Source organism: Mauremys reevesii, linkage group 5 (assembly GCF_016161935.1).
Source record: "Mauremys reevesii isolate NIE-2019 linkage group 5, ASM1616193v1, whole genome shotgun sequence".
Taxonomy (NCBI): domain Eukaryota; kingdom Metazoa; phylum Chordata; order Testudines; family Geoemydidae; genus Mauremys; species Mauremys reevesii.
This window is the reverse complement of record NC_052627.1, coordinates 96,585,954-96,613,628: the sequence shown is the minus strand read 5'-3', so window position 1 is coordinate 96,613,628 and position 27,675 is coordinate 96,585,954. Positions and strand designations below refer to the sequence as shown.

The 27,675-nt window shown below is 40.0% G+C and overlaps 1 protein-coding gene and 1 long non-coding RNA gene across 8 annotated transcripts in view; one reads left to right on the top strand and one right to left on the bottom strand.

Annotated features, from left to right (window-relative positions):
• Positions 1 to 113: 113 nt before the first annotated feature.
• TMEM156 (transmembrane protein 156) overlaps positions 114 to 27,675 on the bottom strand; it is a 36,844-nt gene continuing 9,282 nt past the window's right edge. For 4 of the 7 annotated variants that reach the window (XM_039540572.1, XM_039540571.1, XM_039540570.1 and 1 more), the window contains 6 exons: positions 25,868 to 26,140; positions 22,762 to 23,025; positions 20,686 to 20,796; positions 16,388 to 16,486; positions 10,198 to 10,289; positions 114 to 1,434 (listed from right to left, as the gene is read on the bottom strand). In XM_039540572.1, coding sequence (XP_039396506.1) covers positions 10,201 to 10,289; positions 16,388 to 16,486; positions 20,686 to 20,796; positions 22,762 to 23,025; positions 25,868 to 26,132 — 828 coding nt within the window. In that variant the 5' untranslated portion in view covers positions 26,133 to 26,140 and the 3' untranslated portion in view covers positions 114 to 1,434; positions 10,198 to 10,200. Of the gene's footprint in view, positions 1,435 to 10,197; positions 10,290 to 16,387; positions 16,487 to 20,685; positions 20,797 to 22,761; positions 23,026 to 25,867; positions 26,930 to 27,675 lie in introns of those variants that run through there. The other 3 variants (XM_039540569.1, XM_039540567.1, XM_039540566.1) reach the window with 3 other exon arrangements.
• On the top strand, positions 5,912 to 11,611 carry LOC120406173. Its single transcript, XR_005599119.1, has 3 exons — positions 5,912 to 5,971; positions 9,596 to 9,757; positions 11,562 to 11,611. It is a non-coding gene; the product is annotated as an uncharacterized LOC120406173 (long non-coding RNA).

The window sequence follows — 27,675 nt, the reverse complement described above, 5'->3', positions numbered from 1 at the left end:
ATCTTCACTAGAAAAGCACTAGCAATCTGTCATTGATTTAAGATAACCTAAACATCACTCTTCAATCTGTAAGTTTCAATAAAGAAAACCACACCAATAGAGGCAAAAGTTTATTTTATATACTATATTTCAGAGGCCATTTCTGTAAGGTTTGAAGTTATTATTACAACTAAACATGTCAGCCCCAAAGACTCAAAAAAATCAAGTTTTTTTCCTGGATTTTTTGTAATATGACAACACAAGCAGTAGAAATAAATATTTCAAGTTTATCCAACTAGATATGAAAATTTCAAATAGGCTCAGCCATTCAAAAACTAATGTTCACAATTGTTCCTATTAAATCTGAACTGCTCGGTACAGTGTAATGACTAGAGAAGCAATTTCAGAAAGCTTCTGGAGGGAAGAGCCATATAAATGTAAGAGCTGGAGGTTATGAAGTATTAACATGATGCTAAATTGCTGCATATCATATTTGCAATGGGCAGTTTACAATCTGTTCATCCTGACGAATTTAGCACAAGGGAGTTAGAAGCCCTGGCTCTGCAATTTCAGTCTCTTGCTGGTAATTTATGGCTAAATTGTACCCACAAATAATGTGTAAGCACAGAATGAGTTTGGGACCCTGATCAGTCCAAACAGCTCCACTACACTCAAAGGAGCAGTTATAAATGAAAAGTAAGGAAAAGTTGCAGGAGATAATGAGTCTGAATACTAATGACCTAAACTGGTGCAAAAATAGGATTGCAATCTATCAAATAGTACCAAATCCATTTGGTGCTGCTAATGAGTTGTTTAAAAAAATTGGTTTTATAGTTTGGAGCCAAATCTGCACTATTTATCCACATTTTTCCCTTAACCCATTAAGATCCTGCAGTCTTTGTGCATGCAAAACTCTCATTGACTTCACTGCAAAAGTTCCTTTGTATTCACATTGAGCGTCAAGATTTAGCCCATGATGTGTGACCCTTCTTGCTTCTTCAGCAGCAGCCAGACACCTTTAAGGATCATTGTGACCTATGACATTCACATTACACAAACTAACATCCATGGTCCATCAAAATATACATATTTTTCCATTTAAAACAGTCTCATTTTTTCACAGAGAATACAAATTGAGTTTCTTCTCAGCTGGAAAGAAAAATTATAGCAAGGATAACCTCTCAACTTTGTGAGTAAGTATAAATCGTGAATGAACCCAAAATAGATATGAAATCTATAGTCTTCCACTGAGGTTGATGCTACAGCACCATATCAGTTTATCCATTGTTCGTATTTTAATAGAGTGGTTTTGATTAATACAAAATCCTGTTAACTGAGGTTCCTGGCATTTTTAGGAATAAGAGCTGGCTAAGGTAGCCAGGAAGGATGTATTGGAAATGAAGATGTCTTCTTTTCATGGTGTATCGATTATGTTTCATACTGGAATGCCTGAAACTGAAGAAGAAACTATTATCAGATAAAAGGAATGTGGGAGAAAAAGGAGAGCCATTTCTCATTTACTTTATGTTTAGTAGATCCCCTTATAACGTATTTAATAAATGTAGTTTTCTTGTAACTTTCACTGTACTGAATTTTCCTTTTTATCACAAAAGAAAAAAAATTCTAATGAAAAACAGACAAAATGAAGGAAATGCTTCATACAGGAGCAAAATCAATAGCCAGGGAATTCTAAAGCCCTGATAGCCCAGGATACCCAATGTAAAGGGGATACAGTGGTCACTACTTACCAACAGGCCCATCCCTAACTGCTCTTTCCTGGCTATTGAGATTCTGCACATGAAAATTTCCCTCACCCAAATAATGAAAAAAGGTATCCGTGTGTCTGCTCAGTTGTGGTTTTTTATGACAAGTGAACCCCAGAATCCTTTACGCTGACTGCCAAGCTGACTGCCAAGATAGCTTCTGGATGCATCACTGCAGCTGGTGCTGCGGATGCTGGGGGTATTTTTGAGAATTAATAGATGCCTACTGGAGGTGAGTGAGCACAACCGGGGACACCCTTTTGAAAGAGGAAATGACAGAAAAATGGGACCAAACCAACTAGTGAGAGGAAAGGAGCAGCAAACAAGTGAGAGATTGAATCAGGAATCAAATCCCATCCTTATCTAGGATGCCAGCATACCAAGGGATAGGCTTGTCAATAATTAAATGAGGGCAGCCATTTCCTCATTTGCAAATGAAAGAAAGTCTAATATTCAATGAGTGAGGTGTCACAGCCCGGCTTTGGGAATCTGGGCTGCAGAAAATTATCCAGACCTGATAGCTAGTCCTTATCTCTAATGGGGCAAAGGAGAACCCCATATCTGAGCAATACCAAACTCTGACAATGTCCAGTGCTAAGTCAAGTCCATCTTTAGCACTGAGATGTATCTCATATTCCCACCTTGAGTGATAAAGCAAAAGATGGCCTGCCTCCCATTCTGGCAATTAACCTGTTTGGGATCCCAGCTAGAGTATCTTTCTCTCTGACCTTATTTTTCATTCACATTACCCCATAGGAGCTTTTGGTAAAAAGTGTTTCTGAGGATGGGGATTTGTATTGGCTGAAGCAAGTGCTGAGGTGAGCTAAAAAATGACAAATATAAGCAGGACAGAATGCATCAAAAATTGGTGCCAGCTAATGGAAGGCAGCAATTTTTAACTGTTTGTGTAGTGCCCATTGCAGCCAAATCTGGCACTCCTGCAACCAAAGCAATGTAAAGACTAAATCCTTCTTTTAACAGCTTCTAAATTTCTGATGGATCCTGAGATATGGAGGAAAGTACATTGTGCTGTGTGTGTTTTAAGCAGAAGCTGCTAGTTGTGTCAAATATTCTGAAACATACTCAGCAATCTGTGATGCCAGAAGTCATATTACACTAACAGACATAATGGATTTTAAAACTTAATTTACATATTAAATTACATATAATGAGGCAAAAAGGGCAGAAAATAACTTTTCCACTCTGATATTTGGAAAATAAATGTGTAACTGATTTGCCTGTAATGCATTCATTACAATATTTGGGGCCATATGCTGACGTGAATCTGTGTCCAGAAAGTTGTATACAGCGATCGAGGGCAACACATTGCAAAAATGGCTAATTGGCATATTAAATGCTACAAAGACTAAAAGTCACTGCATTCAGACTCACCAGCCCACCACATTTAACTATAGTATTATACAAATATAGCAAAGCAGCACAAAATCTGTATCCCGGAGTATAACTGGCATTATATATTTTAAGGAAAATCAAAGGGTCCCCATCAACTTAAAAATCATATTTTTGTCTGAATATTTTGCCTATTTTTTACAAATAAACATTTAAGATTCCTAAAACAGACAAACATTATTTTTGTCTCCTCCCCTATCACCAGCATATTAGTTTTTACATTTGTGATTTGTCAGCTTCACAATTAATTAGTCATTTTTTCCTACTGTTTGAGTGAGTCTTTACTCAGAGGTAAGGAAGATGTGATTTTAAAACCACAACCACAAAAAACTGACAGGGAAACTGAGGCATAAGTCTACTTGAAACTATTCTAATTCACTTTATTGTTAGTTGCCTATTCTATTAATGTTCTTCTACTGAGCCTATAATCCTGGTATCTGAATGCTTTCCAGTAATGCAGGAGGGGCCTGATCCAGAGCCCACTGACGACAATTGAAAGACTCCTGTTGATTTCAGTGGGCTTTAGATCAGGCCCAACACAGCTAGATTGTTAGGGTCCCTTTAAAAAAAGAAGATGATCAAAATTAAATGGAATGGGGTTTGGGATTTTATGTAGCTCCTTTCAGTTAATTGTCCAGAAATGACCTGCCGCACCTGCAAGGCTCTGCTCCCTCAAGCTACCAAAGAATCAGGTTCTCTTTTCTGATTATCTTTGCTATAGGAAGTTTAATCTTTCTTATAACCACATCCTCCTTTTGTTTGTCACCCTTAACTGTGCAGCAACTATCTTAGACCTCCGTCCTGCAAACTGAACAGTATCAGATCCTTAGATTGTAACCCCTTGGGAGAGTGACCTGTCTTATTTGACAGTGAAGCACCATGGCACAATAGAAATAATAAATTACAATGAAGCTTTGTCCATATCCAAGGGACCTCAAAGCACTTTGCAATGTAAAGTACTGATGGTGCCAGAATTATGTAGGAAAAAAGAATAAACTTTAATGTGTGTCCTACTATAGCCCTCATACAGCCTTGGACATTAGTCTACTTCATTAAAAGAACAAATATGGGACAGGACACTGGGGTTATCCCCTCCTGCCCTTGGAGCTTTTGTTGCCAAAGAGACACATGCAGTAAATAAAACATGTTCAGTAATATTGATTTATATGGCGTGAATTTAATCTAGCAACAACTAGGAAAATGAGTGTGCACATTTTTTTTATAAAAGGCATCTCTGTATCCAGCTGACTTTAGGATATTGCTCTTTTCAGAGGTGAAAGTGTAGGATTTCATTCATGAATTGTCAGTTTCCTGCAAGGGTCAGCAATGTGTCCATACACGGACATAAGTGTCCATGGTAAAAATGTTGAGGTTTGTGGTAATTTTTCAAAAAATTGAATGACTGAATGACATAACCCCCAACCCCCCCCCCCCCCCACACACACACGTAATTTTGTCACGTGTCCATCACGCAACAGGGTGGTGCTGACCCTTGGTTTCATGTCTGGTTCTAATTTCCCAAATGATATTTTCTTTTTAAATGATATTTTCTGATATGCCTTTTTCATGATCTTTCTGAGAACATGCTGCTGCTTCCCCTTACATGGGCCAGGGACAGAGGCCCAACACAGTCTGAAATTGGGGTGCTGTAACAGTTCCACCGTATGCTATATCTATCTGTGTTCTTATACTGCATAGGTCACCACAGAGATTAGGGAGACTGGCAACCTGCGGTCAGTTTGTGGTGATTCCACATAGTCCAGGCTCTGTGGGTTAAGAGAGGACATTTTAGAAGCAGGAAAGGGATAGAGTTCGGGAGAAGTCATTCCCTGGGCATATGCTTCCCCCAGGACTCAAGGTGTCTGCTCAGTTGAAATCCTCTGTGTTACTATATGGGAGATCAGGCTCCATACAACTTCCAGGTTGAGCCATGAAAAACAAAGTCATCTCCCCAAATCTCTTAGACTTTACAGGAGACTGTCCAGTGAATGGGTTTTTCACGGAACAGGATGGTCTGACTCATAGTTAATTGCCCTCTTTTATCTATTATTTCAGCAATTCTTTGTCTCTTATTCTCTTTTGAATGGCCAGAAAAGGAAACATACCTTGATCGCGTGCCCCTTCCTATACATTAGTCCTCTCATGGTCCTAAGTACCGTATTATTTGTAAGGAATTGAAGCTGACAGTCTGACTTTGGTAAACTGATTTTGTGTTATCCTTCTGGTACAGGACTCTCAAAATGGGGGTCACGAGGTTATTACATGAGGGGTTGTGAGCTGTCAGTCTCTACCCCAAACCCCATTTCACCTCCAGCATTTATAATAGTGTTAAAGATAAAATATGTGTTTTTAACTTTAAGGGGAGGTGGGTTTCACTCAGGCTTGCTGTGTGAAAGGGGTCACCAATACAAAAGTTTGAGAACCACTATTCTGGTATGTTCTGGAATTTGAGGTTCCCAAGATTCCTGCACTCTTCTCAGCTTCCTGCTTTTCTTTTCATTCTAATAGTGGGGGGCGGGGATTATTTGCTGCTGACCAAAACAGAAGTGGCAGACCAAAATACAAGTCATCTCATAGTCACTAACAACAATACTACTTGGTACTTGTGGGCTTTAAAGTTCTGTATAGTCTCTCTTTGTTTCAGTTTCCCCACCTTTTAAATTAGGGATAAACAATACTGTCATGGGTTCAGAGCACCTGTGCCTCGTTAACAGTCTTTATGGGTCCTGAAAGAGGGCAGCTGATCTCTAGAAAGAGCCAGAAGGGAACAGGAAACAGCAGTAGGACTGCTAGCTATGGACCTCTCTCAGCCCAGTGAGGTAAGAGAAAGTGCCACATAGAGGTGGCTGAAGGGTTACTGCAGGAAGCAACTGGAGGCCCAGAACCACAGGCCTGAAGTAAGGAGGGATGCACAACTTCTGAACCCAAGGGCAGAATCTGCAGGCCAGGGAGATTTTTATTTTGATGTAGGGTAGAAGAGACTTTATATCAAGTTTATTAAGGCTAATATAGTAAAACCCCACCAAGGGAAATTTTGTCTTACACCCTTAGGTGGTGTGGCAGTCTTAAAGGGTCCTGAGAGAGAATGGGAAACCGAGGCAGACCTGCATTGTCATATGCAGAAGGGGGTGCTACAAGGCAGGCATGCCCTTTTACAATTTGCTATTAAAGTGTTCTGAAGAGAATTGTCTCAACATGTGGGATGCTTGGCCTGTATTTTTCCTACTGGGGTGCTGGTAGGGCATTTAATGGATGGTAGCAATATTACATGAAAGGTAGGGGTGACCTCCGGCCCTAACAGTGAGATAATATGGTGAGGAGTGTCCTGAAATACCACACAAAGACTGGATGAACTTAGGACACAGATACACACAGAAAAGCTGCAGTGCTGGAAGCTGATGAACCTTTATTAAACCATTTGTTACCAGTTGAGTTAACTTCACTCAGATATCCTGGTTGTATTCAGCATGTCAGCAGAGATAAACACTGCATAATGGGCCTGATACGAAGCCTACTGAAGACAATGGAAAGACTCCCATAGTTTTCAATGGGCTTTGGATCAAACCCTTCTGCTAAGTGTTTTGGACAGTAATAAAAGCCAGCTTCAGGTGAACCTTAGGGGTGTTTCTTAACTAAATAAACATTTAGTTCAAACCTCATCTACAGACTCAGATGTACAAGTACTGTGGTCTAGGAAAAAATTAAAAGAGCATGATTTGCCAAATGTGTGTTTCCCACCTTAGCAAGTGACAGTCAGATATTGTTTGGGATAAAATCAGAGAGATACTCCACTCTGAATACATTTAACAAGAAAAAATAAAGCAGGGAGCTTACCAATGGCAGTAACAAATGAGAAGCCAGGAACAGTGCATATATACAAAAAAAGAAGGGGCATAGACTTAGCAGTAAATCTATAGCATCTACCCAGTAGGGGTCTCCTCCCTAGAAAGGAAAAAAATCACTTCAGCAGGCATTGCCACTGTGTGTGTGATAAGTTTGTGTCATTGGCTACTGAGCTGTCCCTAACTATTAGCAAGACAAATACTTCACACCAGAGCATTAGCAGGATCTGAGTTCAGCAACAAGACTGGGGGTTCATGACAAGAATCAGACACTCATTTGTCTCTCTTTCCTCCAGCCTACTGTTGGTACCACAGACAGCTACATCTTCACAGGGTGGCTACTGTTGTTATGGGGGATGTTGAATAGGCACACTTCTCCTCTCAACACTATTTGGCACTTGCTGTGAATAAATTTTATCCTGAGTTACACCATATACATGTACTGAGGCCTGTGCTACCTGGAAATAAGAGCAGGATAGCTGCCTTTGATAGAGAGTGGAGTGTGTCTGTGAAAACTGGACTGGCAGGAAGCCCCACTGCACAAATTTTCAATCTGCTCCCTGAGAGAGTAAATCACAACACTGTAAAACATCCTACGTTCAGAAACAAGGCCCAAAATGCAAACTGCCTAGCCTGGACTGCCACATTTTGCAAGTGCAAAAAGACAAGCCATTTTGCTCTTTATCCGCACATAGGGGAATGAAAGAAGTTAGGGCCTACGAATAGCAGCTCATCATTCTTTCCTTGCACATTTTATTCTATGAACCAAGGGAGCATGATGTGAGTCTAATGAGCAACGATACTGAAGTCATATTTAAAACTGACACTAGAGCAGATCTAAAGTGTGGTCTCTGGATCAGTGATATGAATCTGAGTAACAGATACTACTGCAACCTTAGAAAACCCAGAGGGACAGTTCTTAGCCACAACTAAACACTAGATCTAGGTATATGCCTGCACTGCAGAGAAGAGAGAAGTGTCTATCTGAAATGGACAGATATGTGGGTGGGGATCTGAAAATGAGATGACTACCACTGAGGACATGTATGGTTAGGAGTCGTTCCCACAGGAAGGGAAATGCTGTACAGAGGAGAAGGAGGACGGGGTTCTGAGGAGGGGAGAATTTTCACAGAAGAGGAGGCAAATCCACTTTGGTCTATGCTGGTATCACAGGACTGGGCAATGGACTAGGCCTCAGAAGACCTGAGGTCTATTCTCATCTCTGCTACTAACTTTCTGTGTATCTTTGGGCAAGTTACTTCACCTTTCTCTACTTCAGTCTCCCCATCTTTACAATGGTGAGAGTGATACTTTTTCACCTTCATAAATCCCATGATGAATGAAAAGCATTATATAAGTGGTCAATATTCTTAAGTATTATATTATCCTGCCTATGACCTAGCTAGTCTCACTCAGAATCAAAGCTCTACGTGTTTGCTATGTCATTAGCTCATCTGTCTCCTACCATAGCTTTTAAAAAATGTACTTCTGCAACTAATTCAGTGTTTTCAATTCACAAACTGATTTCTCTATGGGTCCTCCTTGTTAGAGGGTTTTCCCTTCACCCCCTCCCCTGGTTCTTGTCATGCAGACAGAAAGCAGAAGAGCAGAAGTCCAAAGTGCAGACAATGCGCTGTTTATTGGGATTAGTTCCAAGCAAACATATCCATAGCTCTACACGCCGGAAAAGTCTATTTCCCAGTGTCCCCCTTCCCAGCTCTGACACCGCAAAGCCTTGCCTGTGTCCCCATTCCCACCTCCTCAGCAGGCCCAAATATACCTGCAGTGCATGCCCCTAGTCACACCCCTAACAACTTATGGTCATGTTCCATTTCGGGGATTGCTGGGTTGGGGTCTTCATTCCCACCCCTTTTATGCCCCATGCAAGGGGTAAGAAGTGAGGTTGTACTCTGGTCAGGGGCAGGCATTTCTCTGGTCTTTCAGTGTTTCACCTTCCCCCCAATACTCCTTTGCCTCTCCTGACTGGTTGCTTGACCTTGCCTTAAGATAAGGAGTTGAGGCAGTCTTCACGTGTGCGCTCATATTCCCACCATGCCCAATGCGCTCAGATTCCCACAATGCCCAGTGCTTATCTGTTTCCATTATATTAACAAACCCATCTGGTTTAAGCAAAAGCAACATTTACAGTGTGTCTTTGTTCTTTTAGTAAGAATCCCTTTGTTCACACATATTAGTAAAAATGTATATATATCCAAAACCAAAGAGGCAAGCAGAAGTCAGCAAAACTACATTGACACTAATACTCCTAACACACCTGAACTATTGAAGTCAAACTGTATTTTAGCAAATAATTTTTTTAGGAAAATGTATGATTAAACCAAAAGTATATCCTTTCTGTAAAACTGCAGACTTAATGTATGTAAATAATGAATAAGGATCTTCTTAAGCTTTTAACCTAAGTAATTTTTCATATACAATGACAATTCTGTGAAAGTATCTGTAGGCCCCTTTCTTCTATGCAGCTTTGTATTAGTATTTTGATTTTACTTATTCAAATATGATCTATTTCATTTTCAGACATTAAAACACTTTTCAGTAAGTATATCTTTTCAGACTTTTCTCTGTCTCCATTGAGATTAGAACTGGCACCCTATATCCAGATGCTGCTGAACTTTGAGGAAGTTTGAAAGTGAATCTGAACTCCACAGTTGGACCCACCTCTGACTGAAACCCACATCTTCAGTCATTTCTTCTGACTGCTGTAATGATGATGGTGGTGGATTTCTTTGCCGTTTGAATTTGGTCAGCAAATTATTTATTATTTCAAACACATGGTTCTTTTCAGGACTCATTAGCAAATTGTTTCCCCTGCTGCTTTCTCTGGTTCCCATAGCCTCACTCCTTGTCAGAAACAACTGTCAGCTTGATTCTGAAATCCAGGACACACTACTCCACACCATAAAAATAGTGCAAACGTTTCTGCTAAAGTCTTCAGGGGCACACAGGGTTTAACAGACTAAAAGATTAGTTTATTGATCAGTCTTGGTGCTAAAAGAAAAATTGATTTTGTTTTCCTGCCATCTAGCTCTCGTGAAACATATTTTCAGGTTCACCACCTCCTGCATCTTAGCCAGAAGTACGATGTAATTTATTTAGAGTACATATTGCATGTGGTCAATCTGTTGATTTTAACAATAGATGGGAAAGCAGAATCATCTGAGAGGTTTAAGGTATTTGTTTACCTCCTACGCCTGCTGAGAATGCTCATGTTCAGGAATTGCAGGCAATATCTCTGCTGTTTGTGTGATAGCTGTGGGTCTTCGTTGGTTGGGTTCTGTTAAAAGAGAAAATAGTTTTAGTCCACATTAATCAATAGCAAAAACACCTGAGGAATGTTACACTTCAGGCACCTAACTCCCATTTGATTTCTATGAAAGTTAGGCACCTAATCTGTTCAAGCACATTTTTAAAAATCCCACTATTAGGAGTCTAAGTCCCATTGAAAGTCAGCTGGATTTAGGTGCTTAAGTCACTTAGAAAATTTTACCCAGTGAAAATACAGAAACATGTTTAGTAAGAGCAAATTCAGGGCTAAATCAAGCCCTCCTACATATAAAGCTGTAGATTAGCTAGCAGGAAGCAGAAAACTCTGTAGCTTTCAATCTGTGAACTTTCCAAAGCATAATCCATATGGAGGGGCTGAACAACCACCCCACAGAGGTAAGGCGCATGCTGTTCAAATGCTATTGTGGCTACAGGGGGAGCATGGAGTGCTCCCAGGAATCACACAGTTACTGACATACATCTGCAAGTGGTGGTGGCAGTGAAGGGGTACAAGGACACCCCAGCAGGCTGGCACTGAAGCTGCCCTATAGACAAGACACCTTAGTAGGGCCCACATAAGGAGTCTGAGCCATTAGGAAATGGAGGAATTGGAGCTTGCTGGGAACTCTTCATAAGCTAGCACTGAAGAGATCAGCATTATCTGATATGATACATTTTTTGCAGATCTGAAATGGGATGATGTAGATAGTATCTTAACTCCAGATCCACCTGCTCCGTGCACAGCCACAACTCCTCCAAACTTGCAAAGGAACTTCTATATGTTCCAAGGAGGAGGGCAAATTATGCTGCTTAGATTAAGCTACATCCTGTCCAAACATGCCCTCTAATTTACACCTCAACTTTTTGTAAATATAATTCAAAAGTACAATTCAGCTCTCAACATTTAAGTAATTAAATTTGAAAAACAAGGCTAAAATAGACTTGTGAATGTATCCATTCTCCCTTCAGAGTCCCACCGTTATGCCTGGATATCAAATGGAGAAATGACACAGACATAGATTGGACCAGTGTTCTGGTCCTGTTGTCTGTGGCTATAACTGGACCTGGGCAGCTGAAATCACATACAGACTATAAAATAGTTGCTCTGAATCTGCCTTGGACCCATATTTTTTTTTGTCCTCCCTTGTAAAACACAGGAATAAACCGAAATTAGTCATTAGATTTCATACTTTTCTGTCTAAATTTCATGTCTTTAAAGCTGGGAGGTCAGTTGTAAATATTGTGACAAGATTTGCTTTTTTCTCTGCATTACCCACCAAAGCTGTAGAGGAAGAGACAACCACTCACCTATGTCAAATATTAACTGAGGAGGAACAGAATCAAATATGTGATGTTCTACTTGGCCAAGATTAAAAAAGAAAATTCCTTCTTAACTAGTCTTCACATCTATTTAACATTGCTGAAGATGCATCCTGCCTGCCTTCTTCAACAAGAAGGAATACTGCAGAACAGGTAGGAGAGGTGGGCCTGGGCTTAGAGTTCCCTGGAATGCCAACACTGTTCTATACATTGAGCCAAATTCTGCTCTTATTTACACCACATTGACTTAAATGAGGTTACACAGGTATAGCTGAGGGAGGATTTGAACTATTTTCTCTGATGTCAGAGACAAGGGACTATCCTTTTAATAGGACAATAAGGGAAACAATGCAGAAATTTGAATGATTTGAGGTAATGTGTCCTGTTCACTTATTTACACACACTGTAGCCACTGAGCCCCTATACTGTCTTTCATGGGCTACCCACATTTTTGAAATCTACATGTTGTAAGAGCCCAACCACAGCTAGGCTGCTACTTCTACTCCCACACAGAAGGGCATGGACAGACGAACAGAGTGGGGAGTGGGCAGGATCTGCTCCTGAACACATTGGCCAGTGCCCCAAAACCAGCACAGAAGGGGAAGCACCAGGTTTTGATTCTCAGAGCCTTGGTTCCTGACCAGATTGTGCAGGGCAGTGACATCCTGCCCCTTATTCAGGCTAAATGGTAAAGTTACAATCCAGCCCTTCATTATTAGAGGTCATTGTCAATATAAACCCCCGATACTAAACAAACCATTTCATTTACCATGTTACTAATGTCATAGGTTGTTAAAATTAAAATGGAAAGAGTTTTAAATATTCCAATTTCCTTTCCATCATTTATATAGCTTGCTTACTTGTGCAGTGTCCTGCCTGAACAAAGAAAGTCAATTAAATCACTTTTACTTTTATCTTATATAATCAGTTTCAGTTTCTTAATGTGGTACTGTCTGGCTTGCAAACATATCAGGTTAATGTTTATTTGTTTAAAATAACTGCTACCACTGAAATTTAAAAAACAAAATCACAGTGAAAACTTTTGTTGGCCTTGGGTTTGCAGAATTTGGGAATTTGAATTAATAGAATCTCTATTGTTTCAATGTCGAGTTCAATCTTTTATATCTTTTAAGGGCCAGGATTTCATTGATTTACCTGGTTACTGTGTGTACTTTCCTATTCCTGGGCTACATTCATTTTCATAAAATAATTACACAAATAGCCCTAAAACTTCAGCTGAGTGATATAGATGTGATGGTAAAATGAACCTAACAAAATAACATATTGGAAAAATATACCTCTCAATTCACAAGTTATTGAATTCTCAGTTACATATTTGTTTCTACATAATGATCTTTGTTATATTCAGTAACATTACTGGGATTTATTCATAGTCTGTCTTCAGCCCTTATGATGTGAATGCTAATTTAATAATGTTAAAAGGCAGGAGTATCATAACTTCATTTAAAAAAAAACAACCAAAACGTCCTAAGTTCATTAAAGTTAACTTTGCATTGTCATGAGCAAGACAGGTTAGTTGGAGAATGTATTCTAATATGTAAAGAGTCAGAATATGCCTCTCTGAGGTAGTAGATATTTAATGGAGGTAGTAGATATTTATAATCCATCTTGGCAATGGCAGATCTTAAAACTAGTGCTTAGGAGAAACAGCATTTCTTTCCATGTAGTCTTGATTCTGCTTGCTATATGGGTGTAAACCAGGAGTAACTTTCACTCAAGTCAATGGAGTTATGGTGGTTTGAAACCAGCGAATGGCTCCATAATCAGCCCCATGGTATTAGTAAAAGTAGTTCATAAGCAAGAAACTTTTCAGTCAAATGGGTATCCTGGAGCGGAAGGAGCATAACATTAAGACCAATATCGTGTTCTTTCTTCAACATCATAAATCTACACTGGGATTTCATAAGATACTCAATGGTCAAAAAACCCTTAGACATACTATGTTCACAATAGTTTAGCACTGTGATAAAACAAGAATGTTATTAGTGAGAGCTACTAAAGACAAAAGATTTCAGAGACAGATTCCTTTCCTGAGGGATGAAAATAATAAGCTCATAAATACATCTTCAGAAGCTAGCCAGCTCTCTAAATGTTGGGAATATAAATTGTATTCCCAAGAGTGCTCAGGCAGACAGGACGCTATCTGCTCTTTTCTAGGTAAAATTGAAATGCCACAAATTACTGGATTGTAGAGAGAAATTATTGAGACTCTTGTAACTGCTGAAGAAATTGGCAAGACAAGGCTATTGCTAATATGCTGAATGAACAGTGAGGTGCCCAAGTCTAGACAGTTTTAAAACTATTTTCCCATTTGCTGACTTTGTATTTTATTTTATTTTATTTTTTGCCATTTAGAGTTATTTCAGAGGACTCCTGGTTTGTGTTAATCTATAAAAAGATAAGGAAATCAAATTACATAGAATTTATTAAACAGCATGGTTCTTCTATTAATATCAATAATACTCTGAACCCAGGACTATTCTTTCCCTTCTTGCAACAAAGATATTTTGACCAAGTTGAATAACCTCCTCGGTTTAGTATGTTGGTTATCACTCAACCCTGCAGTGAGTTGAGCCATGCACCAGAGTCTCCCTGAGCTGCTAATAATGTACATTCAGAAGGTCAAATACTGATTCCTGCCTGAAGCTATATCAATGGGTTCTGTGCAGATGGAAGGAATGGAATCCAGAAAACCAGCACAGCCATTTCAAGTTGCTACTATAGTTTTGAATCTATCCTTTAACGTGGGCTTTAGTCAAATGTGGGCATAGTCATAGAGCCTCAGGCCACAATACCTTATCTGCCAAGGCCCTGATGTGGGATATAGGTGACAATACGTGACAAGGGACCAAAAATGAGGAACACAACAAAATTATTGATGCAGGAAATTTAAAAGCTGTGGCAGCATTCCCTTAGCGCACATAAGTCTTTCCATAACCTCAGTTTCACAGTTCTTTTTTTCTGATATAAATAAGTTTCAACAATAAAAGTGAGTGAATGCCATCTTTATGTGGGAAGGAGGTAACTTTGGAACTAAACTGTATGCCTTCACATAACTTGAGGGACATTTTACAGGTATGCCCCGAACTCCAGTGCAATGGCACAAAAGAAGAGTAGAGTCACCCTGTGTGGCCTTTCCATGCCTAGGATATGCCTCACAGCAAGTCACATCAGTGTGTAAGGCCTTCTATGGTGCTTCAGAAGGCTGCAGGATTTGACCCAGAGTTATTTCCACATGACATGGGGATTCATTTGTTTGCTAGCCCATTTCATTTGTTCTGAGCTGAGAACAGAATGCTTGTCAGTCAAGGGATGACACAAGTTCTGTTTTTATACAGATGACTTCCTCTCTTTGTAGACAATCCACGCTATCCCTGCCATACAACTGCTTTGTAATTTCTTGTAGCAAGGTTATGTACCTGGCCTGCCCACTCACATTGATTTCTTTCTGCTGGATTTCATTACAAACACTAGAGGCTTGTGACTCTAGCTTTCAGTGCTAACTTCACAGTCCTAATACACAAGTTCCTTAAACAGCTGTAACAGCAGTACTGGTAACAAAGTGATTATAGTGCCCCATTCCCCTCCCCTTTTGCCTCTTTGCAGGCCCCTGCATGTGAGGGCATTCACCCAAATTGATTATGTCTTGTCATCTTCTCAATCTGCTTTCATGCAAGAACAAATTCCTGCATTCCTGTTCCTGAACCAGCTCCTGTACATTGGGTGAGTTAGGGCTGTGTTATTCCCTTTCCCAAAACCAACTCCTTGCATGAGAGGGAACAGTTCCCCAACCTTAAGTCATCTCCTGCTTCTTACCAAACAGGCTTGCAATTCAGTGCTAACAAATGTAAGGTAATACTGCTAGGTATTATAATTATTTATCATAGCATCTACGGAAGCCTGTGCTAGACCAGGAGCCTATTGTGTTGGGTGCTGTACAAACACTGAACAATAAGACAGGTATAGGAAATAAACAGCAAAAATACAAATTGGAGGCTGCTAATTAGAAAGCAGCAAATCAGTGAAAGACTTATAGGCAGAAGTAAGATACTAAGGCCCAGATCCTCAAAGGAATTTAGGCACCTAACTCTCATTGAAATCTGAGGATCTGGACCTAAATAAGCACATTCAGTGCAATGCAGTTGTTAAACAAAATTATGGTCTTTTTAGATTTATACATAGAATGATAACATGTAAAACAAATGTGTGTTTCAATTACCCCCCGTTTCAGAAGGAGATACAAAATCTAGAACAAAAATAACGGGGCAACATACTAGCATTAGAATATACGAGGAACCTGCGATAGCTAAATATTTATCATCTAAGAAAGAGGTGATTCAGGAGGGATATTACAGTCTGTTAAATTGTACAAGTTCATCAAAATACATAAAGGGAGTTATTCACAGTCTCAGGAGATGGCAGAACATGGACAAATGGTTTGAAACAAAGGAAAGAAGTGTTTAGACTAGATATTAGGAAAACATGCTTAACTATGGCTATGTTCCTCCTGCTTTCTTTGAAACCAAGGGCAAAAATCCCATTGACTTCAATGAGCATAGCTGAGTAATGGAGAAGTTTAACAAGAGAAGTGATCACGGTACCATTGTTGCCGAGGTCCAAGAGCGGGACAGAAGAGACATTGTGAAAGATGTAGTGAGAATTCTACAAAATATAGGGATTAAGACAGAATGTCTTAGAAGGTCTTTCTTGGCCCCTCTCTTTGTTTCAGAATTAGTTAGGTTTTTATTTTGCTTATATATTACTCACCTGAAAGGAGCTGAATAATATTAGTAGGTGTAGATTCTTTTGCGCTTTTTCTGTCTTTTTGTTGGATAACAGAAGCTGCCGCTGCTCTATATTTGCTATCTGATTAAAACAAAAATATTTTATCTTCAGCTGTATTATTACATATATATTACTCATTACCAGGGAGCTCATAGCAACCCCTATATTTAGGTTGCCTAACACTTTCCATTATAAAAGAGCCTTGTGCCTTTTTTTAAGTTGCTTTAATGCCTCCATTGTTTACAGCAAGACTGGAAAATTGGGCCAAGAGAAAACCTGGGTGCCAGATTTTTCATTGTCCAGTGAAATTCCATTCAAGTTTGACTTTTGAAAATTATCTTTTCCTTTCAGACACTTATGTACCTCAGGATAACTTTGGAAGCCTGCCAAAATATTAACTGAACATGAATAGTCTAATCTAAGGGCAGGCCAAAACCGTTGCTAAAGCAGAAGAATCACATGTTGCACTGGGAGTTCTAGGGGCAGACAGTCTGTCTGGGAGCAGAAAGAGAAGGAGTCAGGCTGAGCTTCTCCCTAACATTACCTCCTCATGGACCCAGCAACCTGTCCTCTTCTATGAGAGTACCACATGGAGAAGAAACCACACACACCCCTCCCAGGGGGAAATGGGGAGAGAGAGAACTGGGCAGAGCTATCCTTGACCACCTTTTGGATCCAACACCTGATCTTAGCAATCATTCTCCCCTATGCCCCATCAGGACAAAAGCTCTGCTGATGTGATTAGTTCTGTAGTAAAACTATATTGCAATGCTGATGATTCAGAGTTCAACCCTACCAATGAAGTGTTATGGATGGTTGTTACTATTCTCTAATAGAATTTGGTTTTACCTTTTAAAAAACCCTAGGGAATTATATCCACAATTAAATTAACCTTGTCTAGGTTACAAATTCAAGCACTCCAAAGTTGAAAAATGGGAGAATCAGGATTGTATAGTGGATTAAGCTGTTTGTATGAGCCCTGCCTCATTTGAAGGCATGTAGAAAGGAAGACAAAGAGAATACAGAAAGGATTGTCTTCAGGTCAAGATAAGTGGATGCTCCACAGAAAAATTCAGTTCTGTCTCTGCCTTTGCTGCAGTATTCCTATATGATACCAAGAAAAGTACTAAAGCCAAAATTTTGGCAGATAGCTTCTAATTGTGTGTTCCTCATTTTCTGAAACTCCAATTAAAGACATGCAAGATTTGATACGCAGAAGTGCTGAGCACTCATAACAGCAACTAAAGTAAATTGGAGCTATGGATGCACAGTGGTAGGGCAGTCTGGAGGAATGACTGGAAGGCTGAAGGCCAGAAGTCCAGATTTTTAATCCTGGCTTTGCCACTGATTCATTTGTGGCCTCAGGCAAATCTTCATCTCAATTTCCCCATCCATAAAATGGGAATACTAATGCTCTCATATCTCACCTTGGAGATAAATTCTGGAATGTTTGTGAGACCATTAAATATTATGGTGAGGAGAACCCTAGAAAAGCCTAGAAGGAAATGAATACTTCTGTATTAATTGCATGCTTTGAATGGTATACAGTAATAAGGCAAGAGCCACTAACTGAATTATGAGGATAAAAATATTGAACAGTTGCCTCATTCCCTGACCACTGTCCATCCTGTGCACTGAACGAGGCCTTGAGGTGACTCCTGGGAGGGACACAAAGGGTCAAGTGCCCCTCCAGCAGCCAACCTGGGTGGGGAGAGGAAAGGGCAGGGCCAGAGCCTCTTCCAAGCACACTGCCTGGTGCAGCACAGTGGCTGACTAGGAGCGCACCTGGCTGCAGCAGCAGCAGCAGGCTGCCCCTCCCCCCCCCCAGGCTCAGCTTCTGGGGACAGTGGCCAAGTGAGTCGGAAAGCCCACTCCTTCCCCTCCCTGGCATGCTCAGAGTCAACTCCTGACCCCAGAAGTCAAGCCTGGGGAGGTAACAGGCTGTCGCTGCCACCCCTCCCTGCCCAGGCTCAGCTTCTGGGGACAGGAGCTGACTCTGAGCATGCTGGGGAGCAGTGAGGAGGGGGCTCCGACTCGCTCAGCCGCTGTCCAGGAAACCAAGCCCAGGCGGGAGGCAACCTGCTGCTGCCGCAGCCAGCCACTCTCCCAGGCAGCTGCTGTGCTGCACCAGGCAGCATCTGAGAGTGACTCCGGGGTCTGATTGTGAGCAGCTGACCATGCTGGGGGGAGCCAGCGCAGCAGGAGGACAAAGCCCTCCACCCCCCAGATAACGTGACCTCCCCAACCCATATGTCCTCCCCTTTATATGGTGCCCCCCCATACTAGGGGAGGCACCAGTAATCTAGTATGTAATTAAAGACTGTATCATAAGGCATATGCACAAGGGGGTGGAATTCAGATTGGAGAGGCAATCTTAAATTCTGACATTTTCTAACTTTTGTGTGGTTGACTTTGCAACCTTAACATTGTTTTAATGTGGGCTTTTATGAAATATAACATTCTACATTTAACTAATTACAATAATTATTAATAGAAATTATAATTCTAGAATCAAATCAGTAATTGGAAGCTTAGAAGCTTGAAAATTTAAATAATATTTTTCTTTTACTGATTATGTCCTTGAAAATGCTGAGAAACTCATAATTGAAGATGGAATGAGTTGTTGAAGAATAAATACAAAAAATAGTTTAATTACCTTAGAAATTTATGCATTACAATCACAGGTTATGCTCCAAAGGCTATAAAATCTTACTCTTAAATCCTTAAAATGCATAGGTAATCTTAAAATTACTCCTGCTAGTACATGAGTTCAAGGCTATGTGTTTTTTGGGTTGGGGTTTTTTTTTGGGTGGGGGGGAGGTATTTTTAAAAAGAATGGAAAAAAACTCTGACTCAGGTTCTGGCAAGAAATAACAAGATAAAATAATTTTCTAATGATATAGTTTAAAATATTCTTTTTTTGATTTGTAAATTCATCCATGTATTTTGCTTCAGATTTAGGATCTTAGACAACTCTACTGCTTATTCATTTAAATAATCTTTCAGATCACCTTTAAATAGAAACATTTTCCACGCATTTAGTTTTCTTCCTCTTGTTCAATTATGATTAAAGCCAGAATCCTAACAGTGTACCTTTATTACAGAAATGGCTGACAGTGCACAGAGTTAGGATGGCTAAAGGCACATAAGTGATATCATTTTAGCCATATAAATAATGAAAAATTCTGGTTGTGCTCAGTTCTGGAGCACTGGGAGAGTACAAAGCTGTAACAACCGAGTGCTAGTGCTCGGCAGCATCCTGGCTGCTTTGGGCAGATGCCTTAGCGAGCACTGTGTGGTAGAAGCTTGCTTACTAACACTCCTTACATGCTGGTGAAAGGAGCAGTATGTTCTCCCCTCCGCACCTACTGGTCTCAGAGTTCTGGTAGTCACACAGAAACCTGCTTGTACCAAAGGCCAGCTGGCCACACTCCTTCAGTACAGAAGAGTGTTGCTGGGTGCAGGCATTATGTCAGTTGCCTAGAAATCTAGTTCTTAATGGAGTGCTGGGTTACTAGGAGGGAGGTAGTTCCCTATGTAGCCTCTACTCTAACTGATCTCACCTGGGAGCAGCCAGAATTTAGCCTGTAGTGTTGAAGATACTGTTTAGAAAATTATTTTGGTCATTACTGTAGCACAGTAAATGCTTTTTTAAGTACTCAAAATGCATACATGGTGCTGAATTAGCACTGAAAACAAGGGCCATCTGGTCCAAATTCAGCTTCAGTGTAAGCAAGTGCAACGCAGTTGACCTCTGTGTCACTGCACCAGGGCTGAATTTGGATTATCAGTCTTCAGAACAGGCAGCTGCCATGAATGCTTCATCACATCTACCTAATTTGCCTCAATCCTAACCTTCAGGGATCATCTTTAGGAGCAAGAGGATATTTCAGTTTCTATGCCTATTCAGTCTTTGGCTCTTCTGTTGAGACTCTGAACAAAGAAATTAATTGTGGTTTCCTATCTCTGAGATCTGGACTGAAACCATCAGCTCATTTCACATAGGCCACCAGGCATCAGTCAGTTGCTAACATATTTCAGTCACTGCCAACCTGTGCTGGATTTGAACTTGTGATCCAGTGGGGAAAGATTATATTATTTATCTGCTGAGCCTTCCAATCTCCCATCTGCAATTATTTTAATTGTATTGCATATTACAGCTAAAACATAATTCTTTAAACTGCTTTAATAAATAAGGGTGTAGCCTATTGCAAAGCTGAATGTACTTTTTAAAAATTATAGGAATTTAAATTTATATAGCTTCACCCTTCATTACTTACGGATGTGTTTTTTATTTTCTTGGAATACTTTGTAGGTAACAGTAATGACGGTAAGCACAAAAACAAATGGAATCAGAACAAGCCAAATAATCTTCGGCATACACATTGGATCTGTTATAAAATAAAATGGAGAAGAGATAAAATAAAGCAATACATAATTATTTTTCTGTCATCCATCATTCTATCTAGATATCTATACCATACCCATCACCAGGGCATCTCAGTGGCTTACAAATTTAAAAGAAAAGACAAAACACCTTTTCCTCTCTCTTCCCTCCCCTGCTGTTCAGGAGGAGGATTGTCTGGAATTAAGTTTCATGGTTGCAGTAGGGTTGTCTGGAATTAAGTTTCATCTTCATCTGGATGTATCACAGTGCATGTCTGAGATAGTTAAGTGAAATATGTGAATTAACAACTCATGTGTAAATTATATGTGACCCTGTCAATGAGAAGACACTGCAAAAGTCAACATCTACATGGGAGTGTGATATAAACAAAAAAGGGGCATATGTTTTGATGAGAAATAGAAGGAACATGCGCAGCGTACAACATACACCTGTTCTTGTGTCCACAACCAAATAGTCCAACTGCATATGCCAGAGAGGGAGGAACATGGTGCTTATGGAAATCTTCTTGCTTATGCAAAAAGGGAGGGGCATGCCACTTCCAAGACCACCTCCTGGGAAATCCCATCTATTAGGGCTCTATTGAGAGAAAGCATCCTGGGGCCAGGGCAAGCACAGGAAGGAGGCTGTTCTCTGTGGAAATATCATTTGCAGAAACCCACAAGTTCCACATGGAAATCTCTTCAGTAGCTAATATTGTTTAGAGCTGTATTAACTTCCTCTGGGTCCCCTACTCAGTTACAACTGAAAACCCACAGAGGAACCCAGTAAGCAACAAGATGGTTCCATTTGATAGCTCCCAATTCTTATGGATAAGCTGCCCCTGAGAGGCAGCCTTATGCAGTTACCTATGCCTTCCCCTTCCAAAGGCCAGATTTTTATGGCTCTTCCCCACCTGGCTACCCTATATTTATTGATTTTTATTTCCCTGATGCTCTGGGCACATCCCAAACTTTAGACCTTGTCTTTCTAAGGGAAAAAAATGTTCTCAAGTCAAGTTAATTAACTTGAGGTAAAGTTCTAGTTAGGACCTAACAGATTGTAGCTTTAACGCAAGTTAGTAGATGGAGTGAAAGACTATGAGGCAGCCTAGACTTCAACTCAGCCTACTTAATTGTGTGAAAGCTGCAAACTGCCTTATCTTCACTAGGATTTTACCTCAAATAGTTAATTTGAGTTAGCTAATTCGAGTGAAGAACTAACCTATTTTTCCCTAGTGAAGACACAGCCTACTTAAAAATCTAGAATTTTCAATACATAAATAAATAATAAATAATACTCGAGTTTACCAATTTCCCAATGGCAAATTTTCTATGGCATTGAGTATGACAGACAATCAGACAGAAAAGACTCTTAAAAAGCCTATGCAGCACAAGAAGAAATTTAAGGAGTTGACAGGCTATCCTCTGGAAAAAGATTGTTTTCACAAGGAGACTGTCTTCACTAACTGGACCAAGACTTCTCCCCGAAGCATACTGGACTTAGAATATAAGCGAAACATTGCATTATGACACTGACATTGCAGCCTGACCTTTTTCCCATTGAAGTCAAGAGGAATTTTGCCATTTACTTCAAAGGGAGCAGGACTGTGCCAAAAACTTTGGCAAAATAAACTAATACAAATAAGAAAAATCAATTCTTGTTAAACACAAATTCAATCAATCTCTGAACTATAAGCCAGAAAAAAGGTTAATCAGAGGCACAAATGTTAGCGCTCTCAGGTTGTTTCCAAAAATATACAGCAAATCTACCTTAAGGTACTATCTAAAGAGCATTTGTTGTCTAGCTCATGTGGCCTTTCATTAAAGGGTGATCAAAATTGCACTCCATTTTGGGGGGATACTTTCAAACAGTTGCATATGGTTGCCTACTGGAAGTTTTCCTTCCTTAGTGTAAGATTCATATTAGTTCCATGTTTGATTTGCCCTCTCATTCCCTTTTCATAACTTACTTTCCACATAAGGCTGTAGTTGCAGTGAAATATTTATACAGCCATTTTGGTCTTCCATCATTGCTGCTATACATGAGTGATTTATGTTTTCTTCTGTAGTGTTTCCTCTTCTGGTTGTAGAATTTCTAATGAGGACTTCCAGTATATAGTAAGTGTTGTATTCCTTGCTTTCTTCATTCACATAACCCACAGTGAAATTGAAATGTTTATGGAAAGAAATAAATGTTTTTGCTTTCATATCTAATGATCCTCTCACTTCTGGAACTACAAATAAATCAAAAACATTAAGATCTGCTATGTAGCACATTGTACTTACAAAATAAAAGTACCATAACTCACTACTAAACCCCATTCCTATAAATAGACGGTAAGACTCATTACTGACTAGTAGTAAAATGGACAATAATATATGTAATAAGCCTTCAGAATGGATCTAAGTTGTATTGATTTTGCTATACAAAATGTGTTTTCCTTGTAAATGTTAGTGACTTCATTTACCAGCTGCTAACGTTTTTTTTGAATTTGTCATTGTCAGAGATAACACAGACCAACACTAAACTAAAAATAAAAATGTGAAAGTTATAGAGGTTTGAGCTGGATATGACCTATTAGGTCATCTAGCCCATCTCCTTGCCATTTTGGAATATTTTCCAGAGCTTTGCCCAGTTAATTTTAAGTGATTCAAGCTATGGGGCTTCCACCATGTCCATGTCAACAAAATAGAACATGTTTTCCCCTCAGTAACATCCATATACCTCTGTCAAAATCAATAGGGTTCAAAAAGCCAATATGAGGGTAGAATTTGTCCCATATACTTCTTATTTGGTTATTCTCCAAATCTGTACAGGGAACTAATTTGTAAAAGCTAGAGGATTAATTTTTATGCATGCAGTTTGAAAATAACAATATCTTAGACTTGGGCACTTGCTCATTCGGGGTCCTATTCTGGCTTTTGCAGGTGTCACAGAGTCACAAAGTCTGGTGCATGCTCCAGCCTGTAACTAATCTCCTGGGAGTGACTCATTTAGTGGGCCAGGCCTCCAGGGCCCATACAGTTCCACAGGGGAAGGCCAATGACCTCCATGACTCCAAAACGGAGCCATCAGCACCAGCAATCCTTGTCTCTCTCCGTGGCTCCCTGCAATGAATCCAGTCAAGCCAGGGTCCTACGAGAGGCTTATACAGTACCCGTTCAGGGCACAGTGCTTTCAGTGAGTGTTTGCAGTGACACAGGCAGCCTTTCCAAAACAAGGTACCCATTTAGTAGTCACCTGGCACACACAAAGTCTTTAGGTCAGCACAGAGGGGCAGAAATTAAGACATAGTCCAATCTTGGTCAAAGGAGTGCCATAATGAGCCAGTGAAGCTGTGACGGACTCCATTTCTGGCTCCCTCTCTTGTCCCCTCTAGTCTCTCCTAGTCTGTGTTCCTGAGTCCCTCCAAAAAGCCCCCTTCATCCAGTCACCTGACAACTTGTTCTCCAGCTCAGTTCCCAAGTTCTGCCTGCTGGGGCTTCCTGCTATTACATGTTGATTGGGACATCTCTCTGTCTTGCTGGAACCTCTGTTGATTTGGGTCAGTTTGAGCCAGTTCTTTAATGATTGTATTCATTTCCCCCAGACAGCAAGGTAACACACACACACCTTCTGCCTCCTGCACTGTTCCAGGAACAGTGTTAACACCTTTGCATCCATTGGATAGCAATGCAACATACAAAGGGAAACTAAGGCATGCCTAGGATTCATAAAAATATTACAGAAAATTCCAACTTTGTCACAGTAGGCAGAGTCCATGCTGAGAGGGCAAAATCCAGAATGTCTCCAAAAGCACTGGAGAAGTGCATGCCAGACAGAGAGGATGAGACCCTCTCTGAAAAGGTGTAGATTCTGACTTCCCTGCTCTGCCATGGATGGCTGGAAAGAGGCTCGGACTTTTTCAGTCTTGTCCTACTTGAATCATTCAATGTCACTCTGGAATTAAGCACCCTCAATATTGCAAATATTGACATTGATTCTTTTAGCTCTCTGCTACCCATGCATTTATATAGAGCTAACTACAGTCTACTCTTATTAATCATTATTTGTTTTATTATCCTGTCTTCAAAGCCATTCTTCAGATATTTTCTCTCAATGTCCCCTTCCACCACAGGAAAACTATCTTTTGATTAATTATATTCCATAGTAGAGCTCCACATTGAAATCAATAAGGAGTGCTGCATGAAACCTGATGACAGGATGCCGTTTAAGGATTTAATTTGCCCTTAAATCCTTAGGGGCAAATTAAGGATTTAAGCAGAATGCATGAAGATGGGAAGGATGAACAGGTGCAAACTTTTAGAAACATATCATGGTATAAGTTAAGGACCTGTAGATGTATTCTGGCTGGCTGCTGGAATAGGTAGAAGGAGGAAAAGAGGATTTCTATACTCTTTCCCATAACGTCACCTTTCTGCACCAAGGGCCTGATACAGAGCCCATGGAAGTCAATGGAAAGACTCCCTTTGACTTCAATAGGCTTTTGATGAGGCCACTACACAGAAGGCAGGATTTAGCTCTAAATATAAATTCTGCACTCATGACACTGCCTAGGTATCTGAGGGCAGAATTTGGCACTAATTATCAGGGCCGGCTCCAGACCCCAGTGCGCCAAGTGTGCACTTGGGGCGGCGTGCCGCGGGAGGGCGGCAGGTGGCTCCGGTGGACCTGCCGCAGACATGCCTGCGGACGGTCCGCTGGTCCCGCGACTCCGGTGGAGCATCTGCGGGACCAGTGGACCCTCCGCAGGCATGTCTGCAGGAGGTCCACCGGAGCTGCGGGACCGGCGACCGCCAGAGCGCCCCCCACGGCGTGCCGCCCTGCTTGGGGCAGCGCAATTCCTAGAGCCACCCCTGCTAATTATGCACTTTGTAGCAATGCAAAAATAAGCTATTAAGGCCAAGAACCTATATTCACACAGTTTTCCAGGAGTTTATGATTAAGGAATCAGTATAAAGCTTATCGCATTTTCATAATGGTTTAACTGGCAAAAAAATGAAAAAAAATCATATGCAGCTGTAATTAACTACCTCTAAACTAAGCACTTCTTTTCCCTTGTTCTCTTTCTTTACCTTCTGATCTTGATCCCTGGTGAACAACATTCATATCATCCTCAGATTCACAGGTTGAGTTTAAAATACATGGTTGCAGTTCAGTCCTGGAGACGTGGCAAATACTTGGAGTATTTTGAAAATCAGAGTAATTTATAAAGACCTTCAAAAAAACAGTCTGTTTTTTACTTCCTTGTTGCAGGAAGCTTTCAGAAAAATTGTTAAAAGCACAGACTGGAGAGGTGACTTTATTTAATGAACAAGCATTGATGCATGATATAATCATAGTGCTTGCTGTAAAACAAAAAGAAAGATAGTTATATATTGTAAGGATGGTCATACTGGAAGCACATTGTAAAATATGTACATGTAAGTATAAAGATAGATATTCTTTCACCATGCTACTGTGAAACATACTTTCTCTCAAATTCTGGCAGCATATTGAACATATTGTATAATGGGAGAGCATGAAAGAAGAATGCCTCTCACGTCGTACATACTGGATTTTATTGCTCAATAATACTAAATCTCTTCTGTAACCTGCATTCATAATTGTATCTGGACAAATTCCTCTTCCAAAGCTCTTAGGATTTGATCCTATTTGAAAAAAGATGAAGCCCTTAACACTTTCAGAGGGGAAGTTTGCTCAGAAACCTACATGGTAACAATAAGTCTTTGTGATTGTATTGGAGAACAGCTGTAGTCAAATTTAAACCTGTCTCCAAAGATAATGCTCTCATAAAGCAAGATTATATATACCTGAAACCTCCACACTACAGCTTTTGTGTACTCTAACACAAAAATCATCCACCAATTTTATCTCCTATTTCACTTCCTTCTTTTTGATATTCTTTGATTTTAGCTAGTGTGCATCGATTCAACTTGGACAAGTGATACAAAGATACTCTATTATTTATTATTAAGGAGGAGGAGGAATCTCCTATTTTTTCCTACTCTCTTCCACACTAAATAACCATTAAGGCTTTTTTGTACAGCTCACTTTTATATTTGAACTTGTACTTGTCTTAAAATATTTTTTAAAATCCGAAAATAATTAAAGAGCAAAAAATGCTGGTACCTAACACCAACTTCTTAAGAAACCAAATAACCACTCTGTTTCTGCTCATGGTATGGGAACCCACACTACAGTAGCTCACCTTCCAATTTAGATATATACTTTCATCTCCATGAAATAGGGTTTTAAGTATCTAACTCCCACTAGCACTAATGGGAGTTATATGGCCATAAATTCTCATGTATAGAGATGAAAATACATCCCTGAACTGGCCCAACATTCATTGTAGCCTGACAGTTGCAATAGGCCATCTGTGCTAGCATCCAGGGGGACTAGCCTCAGAATCAATTTAGTGAAAAATTTCAGACAGGATAAAGAAATGACATCCTACAGTAAATGCAAAGTCAATTACCTTCTCTTCTTTAGTGACAGTAGATTGGAGAGTAATAAATATGTCATAAAAACAAAAACTGCAGTGATTTCTAAAATATCATATTATGCACATAAAATATAAGACAATGATTTGTTATAATATTATAAAGAACATTTAAAAATACGAAATTTAGGGCCTGATCCTTCTTTAGGCAAGTTGAAGGTTTTCTTCTAAATGTCCATGATCTCTCCTCAATTGCACAGTGAGAGAGATGTGGACCTTTGGAGACAAATTCTTATTGTCTGCCCAAGTAAACTCCTAGTAAATATTATTTGTGCAGATGATCTATGTCAGAATGTGTAGGGGAAGGAAATTAAATTTTCCTTCCCATCCTGGAGCTAGGATGCTGACCACCTATGCAGCCACCTCAAAATTATTACT